This window comes from Eptatretus burgeri, chromosome 8 (assembly GCF_056783735.1).
Source record: "Eptatretus burgeri isolate ZD-2024b chromosome 8, Ebu_testis_v1, whole genome shotgun sequence".
NCBI classification, from domain to species: domain Eukaryota; kingdom Metazoa; phylum Chordata; class Myxini; order Myxiniformes; family Myxinidae; genus Eptatretus; species Eptatretus burgeri.
This window is the reverse complement of record NC_140968.1, coordinates 8490592-8508216: the sequence shown is the minus strand read 5'-3', so window position 1 is coordinate 8508216 and position 17625 is coordinate 8490592. Positions and strand designations below refer to the sequence as shown.

At 50.9% G+C, this 17625-nt stretch overlaps 1 protein-coding gene across 1 annotated transcript in view; it reads right to left on the bottom strand.

Moving 5' to 3' along the window:
* Positions 1-6988, bottom strand: part of LOC147021047 (uncharacterized) — a 77024-nt gene extending 70036 nt beyond the window's left edge. The window contains 2 exon segments of the mRNA XM_085893561.1: positions 5777-5798; positions 6903-6988. Of these exon segments, the coding sequence (XP_085749687.1) occupies positions 5777-5797 (21 nt within the window). The 5' untranslated portion in view covers position 5798; positions 6903-6988.
* Positions 6989-17625: the final 10637 nt, after the last annotated feature.

Below are 17625 nucleotides of genomic sequence, written 5' to 3'. Positions count from 1 at the left end.
GGGCAGGCAGTGGTGAGGCGACGGTGAGGGCAGGCAGTGGTGAGGCGACGGTGAGGGCAGGCAGTGGTGAGGCGACGGTGAGGGCAGGCCGTGGTGAGGCGACGGTGAGGGCAGGCAGTGGTGAGGCGACGGTGAGGGCAGGCCGTGGTGAGGCGACGGTGAGGGCAGGCCGTGGTGAGGCGACGGTGAGGGCAGGCCGTGGTGAGGCGACGGTGAGGGCAGGCCGTGGTGAGGCGACGGTGAGGGCAGGCCGTGGTGAGGCGACGGTGAGGGCAGGCCGTGGTGAGGCGACGGTGAGGGCAGGCCGTGGTGAGGCGACGGTGAGGGCAGGCCGTGGTGAGGCGACGGTGAGGGCAGGCCGTGGTGAGGCGACGGTGAGGGCAGGCCGTGGTGAGGCGACGGTGAGGGCAGGCCGTGGTGAGGCGACGGTGAGGGCAGGCCGTGGTGAGGCGACGGTGAGGGCAGGCCGTGGTGAGGCGACGGTGAGGGCAGGCCGTGGTGAGGCGACGGTGAGGGCAGGCCGTGGTGAGGCGACGGTGAGGGCAGGCCGTGGTGAGGCGACGGTGAGGGCAGGCCGTGGTGAGGCGACGGTGAGGGCAGGCCGTGGTGAGGCGACGGTGAGGGCAGGCCGTGGTGAGGCGACGGTGAGGGCAGGCCGTGGTGAGGCGACGGTGAGGGCAGGCCGTGGTGAGGCGACGGTGAGGGCAGGCCGTGGTGAGGCGACGGTGAGGGCAGGCCGTGGTGAGGCGACGGTGAGGGCAGGCCGGGGTGAGGCGACGGTGAGGGCAGGCCGGGGTGAGGCGACGGTGAGGGCAGGCAGGGGTGAGGCGACGGTGAGGGCAGGCAGGGGTGAGGCGACGGTGAGGGCAGGCAGGGGTGAGGCGACGGTGAGGGCAGGCAGTGGTGAGGAGAGAGGGTAGACAGTGGTGAGTCGGTAGTGAGGGCAGGCAGCGGTGAGGCAAGAGTGAGGCCACGCAGCAGTCGTGAGCGGACAGCGAGGCCACGCAGCAGTCGTGAGCGGACAGCGAGGCCACGCAGCAGTCGTGAGCGGACAGCGAGGCCACGCAGCAGTCGTGAGCGGACAGCGAGGGCACGCAGCAGTCGTGAGCGGACAGCGAGGGCACGCAGCAGTCGTGAGCGGACAGCGAGGGCACGCAGCAGTCGTGAGCGGACAGCGAGGGCACGCAGCAGTCGTGAGCGGACAGCGAGGGCACGCAGCAGTCGTGAGCGGACAGCGAGGGCACGCAGCAGTCGTGAGCGGACAGCGAGGGCACGCAGCAGTCGTGAGCGGACAGCGAGGGCACGCAGCAGTCGTGAGCGGACAGCGAGGGCACGCAGCAGTCGTGAGCGGACAGCGAGGGCACGCAGCAGTCGTGAGCGGACAGCGAGGGCACGCAGCAGTCGTGAGCGGACAGCGAGGGCACGCAGCAGTCGTGAGCGGACAGCGAGGGCACGCAGCAGTCGTGAGCGGACAGCGAGGGCACGCAGCAGTCGTGAGCGGACAGCGAGGGCACGCAGCAGTCGTGAGCGGACAGCGAGGGCACGCAGCAGTCGTGAGCGGACAGCGAGGGCACGCAGCAGTCGTGAGCGGACAGCGAGGGCACGCAGCAGTCGTGAGCGGACAGCGAGGGCACGCAGCAGTCGTGAGCGGACAGCGAGGGCACGCAGCAGTCGTGAGCGGACAGCGAGGGCACGCAGCAGTCGTGAGCGGACAGCGAGGGCACGCAGCAGTCGTGAGCGGACAGCGAGGGCACGCAGCAGTCGTGAGCGGACAGCGAGGGCACGCAGCAGTCGTGAGCGGACAGCGAGGGCACGCAGCAGTCGTGAGCGGACAGCGAGGGCACGCAGCAGTCGTGAGCGGACAGCGAGGGCACGCAGCAGTCGTGAGCGGACAGCGAGGGCACGCAGCAGTCGTGAGCGGACAGCGAGGGCACGCAGCAGTCGTGAGCGGACAGCGAGGGCACGCAGCAGTCGTGAGCGGACAGCGAGGGCACGCAGCAGTCGTGAGCGGACAGCGAGGGCACGCAGCAGTCGTGAGCGGACAGCGAGGGCACGCAGCAGGCGTGAGCGGACAGCGAGGGCACGCAGCAGGCGTGAGCGGACAGCGAGGGCACGCAGCAGGCGTGAGCGGGCAGCGAGGGCACGCAGCAGGCGTGAGCGGGCAGTGAGGGCACGCAGCAGGCGTGAGCGGACAGTGAGGGCACGCAGCAGGCGTGAGCGGACAGTGAGGGCACGCAGCAGTCGTGAGCGGACAGTGAGGGCAGCAGCAGTCGTGAGCGGACAGTGAGGGCAGCAGCAGTCGTGAGCGGACAGTGAGGGCACGCAGCAGTCTTGAGCGGACAGTGAGGGCATGCAGCAGTCGTGAGGGCACGCATCAGTCGTGAGCGGACTTTGAGGGCACGCAGCAGTAGTGAGCGGACTTTGAGGGCACGCAGCAGTCGTGAGCGGACAGTGAGGACACGCTGCAGTCGTGAGCGGACAGTGAGGACACGCTGCAGTCGTGAGCGGACAGTGAGGACACGCTGCAGTCGTGAGCGGACAGTGAGGACACGCTGCAGTCGTGAGCGGACAGTGAGGACACGCTGCAGTCGTGAGCGGACAGTGAGGACACGCTGCAGTCGTGAGCGGACAGTGAGGACACGCTGCAGTCGTGAGCGGACAGTGAGGACACGCAGTCGTGAGCGGACAGTGAGGACACGCAGTCGTGAGCGGACAGTGAGGACACGCAGTCGTGAGCGGACAGTGAGGACACGCAGTCGTGAGCGGACAGTGAGGACACGCAGTCGTGAGCGGACAGTGAGGACACGCAGTCGTGAGCGGACAGTGAGGACACGCAGTCGTGAGCGGACAGTGAGGGCACGCAGTCGTGAGCGGACAGTGAGGGCACGCAGTCGTGAGCGGACAGTGAGGACACGCAGTCGTGAGCGGACAGTGAGGACACGCAGTCGTGAGCGGACCGTGAGAGCATGCAGTCGTGAGGACACGCAGTCGTGAGCGGACAGTGAGGGCACGCAGTCGTGAGCGGACAGTGAGGACACGCAGTCGTGAGCGGACAGTGAGGACACGCAGTCGTGAGCGGACAGTGAGGACACGCAGTCGTGAGCGGACAGTGAGGACACGCAGTCGTGAGCGGACAGTGAGGACACGCAGTCGTGAGCGGACAGTGAGGACACGCAGTCGTGAGCGGACCGTGAGAGCATGCAGTCGTGAGGGCACGCAGTCGTGAGCGGACCGTGAAGGCACGCAGTCGTGAGCCGACCGTGAGGGCACGCAGTCGTGAGCCGACCGTGAGGGCACGCAGTCGTGAGCCGACCGTGAGGGCACGCAGTCGTGAGCCGACCGTGAGGGCACGCAGTCGTGAGGGCACGCAGTCGTGAGGGCACGCAGTCGTGAGGGCACGCAGTCGTGAGCCGACAGCGAGGGCACGCAGTCGTGAGCCGACAGCGAGGGCACGCAGTCGTGATCGGACAGCGAGGGCACGCAGTCGTGATCGGACAGCGAGGGCACGCAGTCGTGATCGGACAGCGAGGGCACGCAGTCGTGAGCGGACAGCGAGGGCACGCAGTCGTGAGCGGACAGTGAGGGCACGCAGTCGTGAGCGGACAGTGAGGGCACGCAGTCGTGAGCGGACAGTGAGGGCACGCAGTCGTGTGCGGACAGTGAGGGCACGGTAGTCGTGAGCGGACCGTGAGGGCACGGTAGTCGTGAGCGGACCGTGAGGGCACGGTAGTCGTGAGCGGACCGTGAGGGCACGCAGTCGTGAGGGCACGCCGTCGTGAGGGCACGCCGTCGTGAGGGGACCGTGAGGGCACGCAGTCGTGAGGGCACGCAGTCGTGAGGGCACGCAGTCGTGAGCGGACCGTGAGGGCACGCAGTCGTGAGCGGACCGTGAGGGCACGCAGTCGGGAGCGGACCGTGAGGGCACGCAGTCGCGAGCGGACCGTGAGGGCACGCAGTCGCGAGCGGACCGTGAGGGCACGCAGTCGCGAGCGGACCGTGAGGGCACGCAGTCGCGAGCGGACCGTGAGGGCACGCAGTCGCGAGCGGACCGTGAGGGCACGCAGTCGAGAGCGGACCGTGAGGGCACGCAGTCGCGAGCGGACCGTGAGGGCACGCAGTCGCGAGCGGACCGTGAGGGCACGCAGTCGCGAGCGGACCGTGAGGGCACGCAGTCGCGAGCGGACCGTGAGGGCACGCAGTCGCGAGCGGACCGTGAGGGCACGCAGTCGCGAGCGGACCGTGAGGGCACGCAGTCGCGAGCGGACCGTGAGGGCACGCAGTCGCGAGCGGACCGTGAGGGCACGCAGTCGCGAGCGGACCGTGAGGGCACGCAGTCGCGAGCGGACCGTGAGGGCACGCAGTCGCGAGCGGACCGTGAGGGCACGCAGTCGCGAGCGGACCGTGAGGGCACGCAGTCGCGAGCGGACCGTGAGGGCACGCAGTCGCGAGCGGACCGTGAGGGCACGCAGTCGCGAGCGGACCGTGAGGGCACGCAGTCGCGAGCGGACCGTGAGGGCACGCAGTCGCGAGCGGACCGTGAGGGCACGCAGTCGCGAGCGGACCGTGAGGGCACGCAGTCGCGAGCGGACCGTGAGGGCACGCAGTCGCGAGCGGACCGTGAGGGCACGCAGTCGCGAGCGGACCGTGAGGGCACGCAGTCGCGAGCGGACCGTGAGGGCACGCAGTCGCGAGCGGACCGTGAGGGCACGCAGTCGTGAGCGGACCGTGAGGGCACGCAGTCGTGAGCGGACCGTGAGGGCACGCAATCGTGAGCGGACCGTGAGGGCACGCAGTCGTGAGCGGACCGTGAGGGCACGCAATCGTGAGCGGACCGTGAGGGCACGCAGTCGTGAGCGGACCGTGAGGGCAGGCAGTGGAGAGTCGGTAGTGAGAGCAGGCAGTGGAGAGCGGACAGTGAGGACACGCAGTCGTGAGGGGAAATCGATTGCATGAAGTTATGAAGGGGGAGCGAGGGTCTTGTCATGGGATACTGTGGGATTGATGATGTGTCTTGTTCACCCCAAACCAGACGACGCCCACCCCCCTTATCCCGGCCAACGAACTATTCATTTCTTCACATTCTGGTGATATCCCTGTTTCTGCCCCACTTTTCTCATCCCCACACTCCCCACTTCTCAATCCCTCTATTAAATCGAGTAGTTCGCTTGATGGATTTATTCAATTTGAATCTTGGTGTTGATGTCACACAGACATGATGAACCAAATCTGAATTGCCACCTCTTGTGGCAAATTTCCTTGTTAATTCCTGTTATATCTTCCTGGCTGAGTCACACAAACCCCCTTCTGGTAAAACTACCAACATCACGAATCACTACTCACCTTCACTCTTTCATTCCTCTTTATTCCCACCTTTGGAATGAACTCCCACACTCGATTGAATCCCACTTCTCCCTCCAGGTCTTCAAAACAGCTGTTAACCAGCACCTCCCGTCTTCGCCCATCCAAAACCACGATCTTTTCTGTCCCGTTAATTAACCCTGAACTCCCTCCTTCAAATTCGCTGCTTTGTGAGGTACTGAAAGTCCCTGGAGTGTCCATCTTGTTCACCCCGTGTTCCCTGCCCCATCCCTCTCCCTTCCATAGAGCATCTCCTTATGTCTTTGTTCCTCACCGTTTTGTTCTTCCCTCGCCCGTGCCTCTTGTTGGACGTTGTGTGTTCACACTTATTCGAGCCTCGACAACATTACATAGATATACAGCCAAGTGGTGAATATAAACACACATATTGAAGTGATGACACATATTAAACACACACCTGGAGGGCTCCGTTCCACATTCTGAAACCCACGTGTGGAGAGAAGAACAAACAAACATCTCAATTTACTTTTACTTGAACTTTCTCACAGATTCATCATGAATTTACACTTTCCTAGAAGATAAATATCGAGGTTCAACAAGTCCGACACTGTCATCTCACAAACACATTCCAGACACCACACCGAAAGATGGGAGATGTGTGGATTTCTGATAGAGGAGGCGGGGGCCAGCCTGATAGGGGGCAGAGCGGCGGGGGCCAACCTGATTGGGGGCAGGGCGGTGGGGGCCAGCCTGATTGGGGGCAGGGCGGTGGGGGCAACCTGATTGGGGGCAGGGCAGCGGGGGGCAGCCTGAATGGGAGCAGGGGGCAGTCTGAATGGGGGCTGGGTGGCGGGGGCAGCCTGATTGGGGGAAGATGGTGGGGGTCAGACAGATTGGGGGCAGGGTGGCAGGGGGCAGCCTGATTGGGGGCAGGGCGGTGGGAGCCAGACTGATCGGGGGAAGGGTGGTGGGGGCAGCCTGATTGGGGGTCAGCCTGATTGGGGGAAGGGGGCAGCCTGATTGGGGGCAGAGCGGCGGGGGTCAACCTGATTGGGGGCAGGGTGACGGGGGCAGCCTGATTGGGGGCAGAGCGGCAGGGGGCAGCTCGATTGGGGGCAGAGTGGCAGGGGCCAGCCTGATGGAATGTCGGTGGAAGGTTAACGAGGAATGTTACATTTTAGACCCACACGATGTTGTTGAGTTTATAGATTATGAATCAGGGTTTTCATCTCCATTCAGATTATGAACCTCAAATATCCCACGGAAGAGGTAAAGTCGGTAATCGAACCTCGTTGCTCCTCATTTCGGGATTAAATTGGATACACAAGTCAATTATAAAATGTATCTGGTCGTTCTGTTGTTAAAAGGAACAATGAGGTTTAATGATCGTTGAAGGAAGTTTAGTGATGATTTGATTATAAACAAAAGGAGTGAAAACACCTCATTAAATTAACAATCAAACACCTCAACAAACATTCAATAAAAACTCCTTTAACTTTCCTTCATCGACGTCGTCAAGAAACAAAATATTATTTTATATTTAAATTCCCGTTTTTCGTGTCAAATAACAATTCCCAAAATACCTCTTCCCATCAGTCCCGTCCCGACCACGAGGATCTCGGTTCGAGGTTCTGCACGAGGCTTACAGGAACAACAACCCGGAAGTTCTTCGTCGCCCTTTCATTCTTCTTCTTCTTCTTCTTCTTCTTCTGCTTTTTTTTTTTCTTCTTCTCCTTCTTCTTCTTCCTCGTGTTCACTTTTGTCCTTTTTATTACTGATCTCCACCATTGTAATTGACGGTTTTGTTGAATTGTAAAATACTCCAAGAATGAGGAATCGAATATTAAACGGACATCGGAACGTTACAACCTTTGACCTATAGTTATACACCTCCTGACCTCTGACCCCGAACTCCTTCTCCCTCCAGCGTCTGGTCCGTGCACAGCTCCACATTTCCCCTTTTCTTTAACCACATTCATACCTCATCTCAGTGGACAACAATGACACCAATTAACTCGAAGTTGAAATGTAGTAATTGCCACAGCACGGATTAACCATAAAACAAGTAATAATAAACATGGTAATAGTTTAAATTAGTTTCCTTTTCGAATTTTCCAAAGAACTTCACATTACTGAAGAAGAACTCTTTTGTCAAGTTGAATATGTTATTGACAATGATAATGATAATGGCATTTTATCTGCAACCAAAAGGGAAAATGGACAATATTAGTCCGATTACTTCCACACGATGTGGGACACAGGAAAATGCCATGAACAAACAATGAAGATCTCATATCGGCATTTGCATATTGAACATTACTAACTGGCGATATACAATTGCACTAATGATAATAATAATAATACGAACCAACGATAATGTCAAACTATAATGAATAAAATAATAACGGACAAATACACAAGACACGAGGACGTTGGGTAATGACAATCACTCTTCAGGGAGCATATAATTTCCTTGACCCAATAGTGTTGTGGGCCGGGTATCGGCGACGAGCGCGACTGCAAGATGGAGCAGTGGAGTCGGCTCCACCGAACACCCGGAATTTAGATCGTAACCCTCAGATAACTCCGAAGGTACGGGTCCCTCACAGGACCATGAATCGTCAATAAATCAGCCACGTGGGACAGGGTTATTTGCCAAACTTCAAAATACCTAGATCCCCATGTGGCGAGCTACCGAGGAATTCACACCCTCGACGGGGCTCGAACGGGACGAGCCATTACCGTGTATTTCTTGACCGGTGCGTAACCCTAGCGAATTGTTACCGAGGTCCCGTCGGTCCAACTGTACAACTGCAGCAGCAACGGCCTTTTTAATCATCCAACATGCACCGTGCTAAACCAATGAAGGAAAGGAAAAAGACGAGCTGAAACATTCAACATGGGATATTTATTTACAATAGGTGGGGAAGGGGACACATAAAGGGCAGAGTTAAACCGACTATAAAGGATGCAAATAATGTACAGCAAAAAGCACTCAACAATTCCTGCTTAAAGACGGGTCCACAGGACACACACATGCACACACAAAAGAAAAGGACCTCAACATTTGTGTTGATTGACATTTGTGAGTAAATTTTCAAACTGCTGGACTTTTCTTCTTTCATTTAATTTCATTGTTTTTTTGAGTTTTCAGGCTCTCATTGGTTGTTATCTGCTTTGGATTTTAAAAGGTGAGGGGAAAAAGAAGTGAGAGGAAGTACAGAACTCAAAATCTCCGCCTCCTATTTGGTAAAGGATCATGATTCACAAACAAAACTGTGAAATGTCCTTCTCATACCCTTGTTCCAAAGGACTCTTTTCAAAATCTTCACTGAACCTCTGACACCCGCCACTTGAAGCTTGTTTGGAATGATAATCCCAGAGTGATATTCAAGTAATCATTCCTCTCACTGGTATAATTTTCACTCCGACGATCACTGGTATAATTTCAGCTTACTTCATTTTTTGAGGTCCTCTTGACCTCATTTTACAGAACCTGGTATTTTGTCATTTTCCTGATTTGTGTGGCATGTCATCCAGTCTTAAAGACTATTCCTCACTCTCCATGCACTGCTCTCACACCCCCACACCCCCAGGAATACCTCTGGCTACGGCTTCCCTCTACTCCCACCTCATGTTTAAATGTGTACTGTACCGTCCACCTAACAGTGATGACTCCATCTACACCTCACTATCCGAAAACATGGACCATCTTCTATCTTCTTATCCAAACTCTCTCTCTTCCTCATATGTGGTGACTTCAATTGTCATCATGCCAGTTGGCTAGGTGTGGGTACCTCTCTCACCTGTCAAGGCACCTCAGCAAAAGCTTTCTGCGACTCATTGGGACTGACTCAATCGGTCAACTTCCCGACCCGGATCTCAACTAATGGTACTCCATCTCTTTTGGATCATATTTTGACAAATTTCCCTGACAATATCTGCTGCTCTTCCTTCGCTCCAATCGGTTCTTCTGACCACGTCCTTGTCAAAGTGGACATCTCTCTGGCTGTTATCAGAGAACCACCTCACCGCCGTCGAGTCTGGCATTTCACTCAAGCCGACTGGCAGGGTCTCCAAGTAGCCACCAAACTTCTAGACTGGTCTCTTATCACTACTTTCTCAAACATCAACTCATCCTGGGAATTCTTCCAAAGAAACTTGCTCTCCCTCATGCAAAGATTTATCCCCTCTCGTCTTCAGTTGTCCTACCCTTCCTCCCGCCCTTGGTTTACTGAAGCTTGTGGGGAGGTAGTTGTCCTGAAACAACTTGCCTTTGCCTCATGGAAAGCAAACCCAACAGGGCAATCTCAGTTCCTTCCACAAAGCTCGGAACAAGTGTGTATCTACCCTCAGGAGAGCCAGAAAACAACATCTTTCTCATCTCAAGTCTGAACTATCAAACACCTCTCTCCCTCCTCAAAATCCTGGTGGCGTTTAATCAAATCTGTTTCTGGTGTATGTTCCCCCTCCATCCCCTCCCTGACCTCAAATGGCCACACTGATGATACCGCAAGTGAAAAAGCTGAATGCCTCAACTCGGTGTTTGCAGCTAAATCTTGTGTCCTAAACCCATCACTTTCTCTACCCACCTTACCCAGTCACACCCAACTGTCCCTGGACTCTGTGTCCTTTTCTCCTGACAAGGTGGAGAGCATGCTGTCAAACCTCGACTCAGATTTTGCAACCGGTCCAGAGGGCATCAGCCCATGTGTCCTCAAAGCCTGCTCTTCTTCTCTTGCTCACCCTCTCTGTTCTATTCACCCTCTCATTTGCTCATGGTCATCCACCATCTGCTTGGAAATCTGCGAACATCATTGCCCTGCATAAAAAGGTGCAAAAACAGATCCCTGCAACTACAGACCAATCAGCCTTCTCCTAATCATCAGCAAGGTTATGGAATCCATCATCGCTTCAGACATGAAATCCTTCCTCTTCTCCAATGGCTAGATTTCCGATCATCAATTTGGTTTCAGACCAGGTCACTCTACCCTGGATATGCTGCTTCTGCTCTCCCAACAATGGATGGAGGTCCTCAATGCCAGACAGGAAATCCGAGCCGTATCCCTGGACATATCATGTGCTTTTGACACAGTCTGGCACCCTGCCCTACTCACCAAACTCTCTTCCCATGGTATCCAAGGCCATCTCCACTGATTGCTCGCAGACTTCCTCTCCTGTCGCAGTCAATGTGTGGCCCTAAATGGAGTTCTTTCATCCCCTCTTCCTGTCCAGGCTGGAGTTCCTCAAGGTAGCGTTCTGGGCCCTGTTGTTTTTCTGGTTTTCATCAATGATCTCTCCGACTCTGGAAAATCCTCTATATCTCTTTGCTGATGACTCTACCCTCTGCCGTACCATCTGTCATCCCTCAGACCGGCAAGCAGCAGCTTCTTCGCTCACTGCAGATATGGATAAAATCACAAACTGGTCCAACATATGGAACATGTCTTTCAATCCAGACAAATCTCACACTCTCACTATGTCTCTTCCAAAGGACCGTTTAGAAAACCACCCATCCACTCTCTCAACAATCCTCTGGAAGAAGTCCTTTCTTTCAAGCTTCTGGGTCTCAGTATCTGCCATGACCTTTCCTGGGAAAGCCACATTTCAAACCTCGCATCCAAAGTCAGTCGCCGACTGGGAATCCTCCGTCGTGCAAAGTCCTTCCTTGGCCCCTCTGAGCTCCTGACCACTTACAAAGCTTTTGTCCATAGCCTGATGGAGTACTGCTCTCGCCTCTGGGCTGGTGCTCCTGCCTCCCACCTTTCTCGGCTTCACGCTGTAGAAACCAGGGCATTTCGGATCATCGGCATCTCCCGCAATGAAGCTGAGTCTTTGGGCCTCTCACTCAATCACCGCAGGTTGGTCGGTGGTCTTTCTGTCTTCTACCGTCTCCTCTCCAGCCTTGCCCCACCTGCTCTCTCTGCGATTTGTTCCCACCACATTTCCACTGGGCGCTCAAGGTCCGCCAACAACCCCTTCTGGTAAAACTATCAAAATCACGAATCACTGCTCACCTTCACTTTCATTCCTCTTTTTTCCTGCTTTTGGAATAAACTCCCTCACTGTTAAAACCCATTTTCCCTGCAGGCTTTCAAAACAGCTGTTCACCATCACCTCTTATCATCCCCCATCCAAATCCTCGATCTTTTCTACCCCCGATAATCCACCCAAGCCCACTTCATTCAATTCCCCTGCTTTCCTTCATGAAAGTCCCTGTAATGTCCATCTTCTATTCCCCATCCCATCCCTCTTCCTTCCACAGATCTCCTGTTTCTGTTCCCCACCGTTTTGTCCCTCCCACTCCCGCCCCTCGTCTCATGCCCCTTGCTGTGCGTTGTGTGTTAACTCTCATACGGGCCTCAACAAGGTATACAAAAAAACAAAAAGGCGTTGGGAACTGAAACGTCAAATAAAAATGCTGACTTTTCCTTTTTGTGTTTGAGCATGATGTCCGGACACAATGCTTTGTTTGTGATGTCCAGACTTCCCCACATTTTCTTGAAGGTATCAGAATGGTGTTCTTGATCTTGAAGATTTATGATGACTCGTTCTCCTTCCCAATTCATTGCACCTCTTCTTTGCCATTCCAGTGAGCCTTCCTTGTCAATCCCTGTCCTGTCACACTCTGCTTTAAATCTCCCTGCTCTTTTATCACTCCCATTTTTCAAAGTATATCTGCTGATATTTGTTTTTTTTAATTCTTCTTTGCAAGCATTGGGGCTGTGTTTGTTTCTGTTTCGTTTTCGTGTGAATTCTCAATCATTTACACCTGTTTTTTGAAGTTTGTTGCAAAATGGAATAAGGATCCCTTTTCTGGTTTGTTGTTTTCTTGGTCATGTACAAATCTCATACGATAGTCTGTTGAGCTTTTCACAAGCTCCGCTGGTCTGACACACGATGTTCTGTGCACTTGGTTACGCGCCATTCCACAACCACCTCGTTCCCGTCTCGGTATATACAAACACGGTATGTATTGGTTTTTGTCGAACATCTTGTGAATAGTTCGATGTTTCCTTGTTTTGGAGTCTGAATTGTTGATCTCCAATTGTGGCCAGTTTATAATTGCACAGCCATATTGGAATACCGGCACTGCAAGTTGGTTTGTAGCTTTGGTTTTCATTGGAGAAGCGGAAGATCCGCCGTATTTGTAGCATGCTTCATTTTCTCGTTGTTGTATTGTTCTCTTCTTTTTGTTTAGATTTTTTTGTATGCTCTCCTGTAAGGATCCTCATATGCTGATTGAAACTGCCTTTACAAGAGAATCTTTTATCACAAATGGAGCATTTGTAAGGACGTTCTCCTGAATGGATCCTCATATGTCTATTCAAATCGCCTTGATGAGAGAAACTTTTATCACAGACAGAGCATTTGTGAAGACGCTCTCCTGTATGGATCCTCATATGTCTTTTCAAAATGTTTTTTCGAGACAAACCGTTATCATAGACAGAGTATTTGGTTTGCCGTTCTCCTATGTGGGTCCTCATGTGTATTTTGATGTTTGTTAAAGTAAAATCTCCACTGCATATCTTACACTTATAACACATTTGCCTTTCGATAACCTTTTTGTGTTTGTTGAATTCAATATTTATCTTTGTGTGGTTTTCACCAGATGCACACTTGTATTTTGAATCTTCGGATTGGGATTGTTTTTCAAAATAGACGTCTTCACCGTCAAGCTGCTCCTGGACCGTATCTGCCCAACTGGACTTCTTGATTGTTCTACAAAAACAAACAAGAAGTTATTTTCGAGAATCTCAAAATATTTAACAATTTCAAACATTTTATGAACCATGAATTCAAAAGAGTGAATGTTAATTTTGGATGTTTCTGCTCATCTGTTGTAGAACAGACAGGACTGCCATTTGTCAAATGAACATCTGAATCTTCCTTTACAGAAGCACATCTCAAAGGTTGTGAGACAAATGAACCACATTTACAGGATAAACATCACCTGAAAATCATGAAGGACGTGAAGTTGAAAACTGCCACGTGTAAATCCCATTAATAGGTAGTATGCAATAGACGTCACTTCCACTGTTGGAACGAAGCTCAGTAATGCTGCCACCATTACAGGAGATAAAACGAGGTCTTTACAATGAGAAAATTTATTTATGTGTGTATGTATGTGTATATATATATATATATATATATATATATATATATATATATATATATATATATATATATATATATATACACACACACACACACGTGTGTGTTTGTGTGTATATTGTTGCAGTTCTCGGAATCGCATGCCTACAAGGCAATGGCACACAACATATAGCGGTCGCGAGAGAGTTATTCCATGAATGCACGTAAAGATAGTCCCTTCCCGTTTGTCTCGCGGGACAACAGGACGTGCAATGCTGGGATCTCATAGCTAGGTTTGCTTACACCACTAACTTCATTTCTACTCTTATTTTCTGCTGATTTCTGAGGTAAATCTGAATTTGTGTCATCGCAGAGGCGAACACGTACAGCACAAACGAGACCGGGGGAGGGGACGAGCATTGATAGCGCAGAGCTTCCATCCTCAAGCGATCCCTCAACCCAGCTTTTGCGGCGAGTTATACAGTCTGCCCGGGAACTCGAGATTTTCGACTCGGGCTTCCGATGATCTGGGATGAGATTGCTGGTTGCATTGAAAAAGGCATAGGAACCAATATCTCGGCGAGAGCGTGGCTGGGAGCTTGGTGTCAATAGCGACAATGACATAGGTCAATAATCGAAAAACAATAACGCAATGACAAAAATGACAACTATGGGACACAAGCGTGCTTAATACTGGTGGCACATACTTTTCAACCTATTTCTGGACTAATTATATCGGCATTCTCTTTTCGCTCCATTTCTCTCCCGGAAACGTATCTATATCCTTTTCATTCCAAACCTCCATGTAATTATTATATCAGAGCGTTCCCCTCAAACCCTGACAAAGACCACTGTTGGCCCCACGCACACAATAATGGAATCGGGCGAAAGCGAGCGCTGACCACATGGGCCATGACGGATCCACGCTCACTGTACGGAACGTGCTCGGAGGTGGACCCTTGCTTAGCTCGGGACACTAGGTTATCGTACAGAGCAGGGCATGAATGGACACATATTACCGTCAGTCCATGGGTTTATTATGACACCTTACCGTCTGTCGTCGCTGGCGGCCGTGGATGTTCCCCACGGACAGTGAATGTCTTCCGACCTCTCCGCCCGGCGAAATCAGTGATCAGGCAAGAGGCATGCTGCACAGTCCAGATCGCCTGGGCAAGCATGTGGGACGGACGCCACCCTCAGCCGGTCATAAGGGCACGGCCCGGGGGTTGTTGCCCACACCGAACTCCGCATCATGAATCGCCTTGCGATTCACACCATGTCGTGGGATCGGAGCGGGACATTTTCACGGCTCGGGGTCACCTGGCTGGAAGTGGAATGTCGCCGCTTTGGGCCATCGCGGCCTGGCCGCGCGAGGGAGCGGGGCAAATCAGGGGGGCCGATTCAGGTGATGACACATCGCTTTGGGGTGTGCCCCCAACCCCCCCCCCGCACTGCAGGGTCGAATAAAGGTGGATCTTAGGGCCGTTCTCCAAGGTTTCCACTTTTTTGGGGAAAATTAACCCTACAATTAAGAGAGTCCAGCAGATCAATATATACTCTCCCATCATTCTTTTTCATGTCCAATGGTTTATCAAAATACTTCGATTCATCCCTCACAGTTGAACCTTGTCTTCCATCTTTTGTGAGAAGAAACATTAATCTTGCGGTTAGTTTAACAGGGGGTTAAGCGGAACTCAAGAACCTTAATTCATCATTAAATATCAATACCTTTTCTTGAACAAGATGAAATATTGCTTGTTGTTCTGTTGGAATGAGTCCTGCTATGGTTTTTGAAGCCGTTGAATATTCATTGTTTTGATGAGCATTGACAATATAATCAGGGGGTTGATTAAACTCTTCCAGTTGTTGAAATAATCCATCATCATATTCTAATTCTCCTATATGCTCTATTTCTTCCTCCATCATTTGACTGAAATCTTTTAACATTTGAAGTTTTTTTAGGAGCATATTCTATTGTGGGAACTGTGGAAACATCGATAATTTTTTATTGGGAAGTTTTTAAAAGTAGTTTCTCTTCTTTTCTTTCAAATGCTTCTTCACCCGTTCGTTTCTGTCTGCATTTCTTCTTTATGTCTTCCTGTTGTTTGAAACTTTTGAAACCAACTCTTGATGCTCTTTAAATCTTACTCTTTCTTTCACATCCATTTATTTATTGGAAAATATCATTGAAGGAATTGTAACGATCAACAGGGAAATTTTCCTTTTCTTCATCATTAAAGTAGATGTATTCAAATAAATCCTTTTCTTTAAATCTTCTTCTTTCGGATGCTCCAATTCGGGGTCGCCACAGCGGATCATCCTTGTGATCCGCATAGTGATTTGGCACATGTTTTACGCCGAATGCCCTTCCTGACGCAACCCTGGTCGCCTCTTACGACACAGGGATATGGTACACCTATGTTAACCGGGGCATACACCGGCCCAGTACACTGGTACTCATTTCGCCGACCTCGGAAGGATGACAGGTTGAGTCAACCCCCTGGTATATTAATTCAGTGGCCAAATGGGGCTTGAACTCAGGACCTTTTGGATCCAAAGCTGCTGCACGAACCACTGCGCCAACACCAGGCTAAATCCTTTTCTTTAAATATTTCATCAAATTCTTTATTAACATGGATACGAGTTGTAATTTCTTCTTCACTAATATTTGTATCTCTGCTTTTCATATGTTTGCGTTGAGTTTCTTCATAAACATCAAAAACCGAATGATAAAATTTTAACCCCATTACTACTCAGATGTTTAATAATTTACCTCATTCCTTCTGGATTAGTTTCTAATATCCCAAGACCACCAGATTTTTGTTTCTTTAACTCACTCTTGCAATGTGAATATTTTGTTGCACCAAGAGAAACCTCCTCAAATATTTAACCTTCATTCCTCAATCACATATATGTTCCTCTACTGAAATATAGTAATAATCTTAACCTTCTACTTCTCCAGATATTATTGCTCGAATTGTTATCGATACAATGCGTATCATGGGGTGTTTTTTCAGTAAATTGAAAATATTCTCATTTTTACTCCAAAAGAACCTTGATTTATGATATTTTTTTTCCAGAAGCAGATTTTCCCACAAGATTTATAATAATAGTTGACATTTATATTTGTAATTGTCGATAAAATAAAAATATATATCCCTTAACAGCTCATCTTGTTTCACAACAATATATTTATATTTTTCATTCGTGTGCTTCATATAATCCCCAAATTCCTTTTTACGACATAATGTAGAACAATTGTCTCTCCAAAAATTGTTTATACTATTGAATTTAACTTAAATAAAATAAAAGTATTAGCATTGTTTCTTATGGAGCGACGAGAGAGTTGAAAGTATGATTGACCAAGATAAATGCAATAACAAGAAAAATGTCTCCCTCTTGTGTCAGAGCTATCCATTACTGCTTTGTTTCTCTCATTAACACAATCATCAAAGATAATGAGTTATTTCATCAAAGATAAACAATCATCATCATCAAAGATAAACACTGATGGGGCATATAAAAATAAGATTGTTTCGCTTTCAAGAACCTGGACCATCTTCAATCATGGAAGCTGTTGATATGGTTAAACAAAGTATTGAAACTATAATTAAAAACACATTAAGGGAAATGAAAACTTTTAAGTTTTATATGGGAGTAAAATTGACTATGGTAAGACAAGACGATGAAACTACTCCCGATATGAGGACAAACCCTCACTTTATGTCAACATGTGAAAAAAAAAAATGTGCCTTGACGGAGAAAATAAGTGTCGGGTATGCAAAACATTACCTCGACATGTTTCGACTTATGAGTAACGTACAAGTAACGTGTGTCGACGATCGCATAACGTGCCTACAACTTATGGCCGGCGTAGCGGAACGTGTGAGCCATACGCCGAGTACGTCGTAAAATTTTCAGCATCCTTAAAATTTCACGACGTACTACGGTGTATAACAGCATACTTCATCCTATTTTAGCGTGCTCTTCACATAAACAAAACTTACCAATAACGTATTCGACGTGTGCCAGCATTTTAGACACATTTTTCAGAGGTCGGCATACGCTGGCAAGATCGCCAACGTGTGACTATAATGTTGACACTTCCCATTCTCGGGCGGTTATGATTTGAATCGCCGAGCGGCAGCTGTTTAATAGGCTACGGCACGTGATCGTCGGCGATACTTGCAGCGCGCTATGCATAAGTTAGAC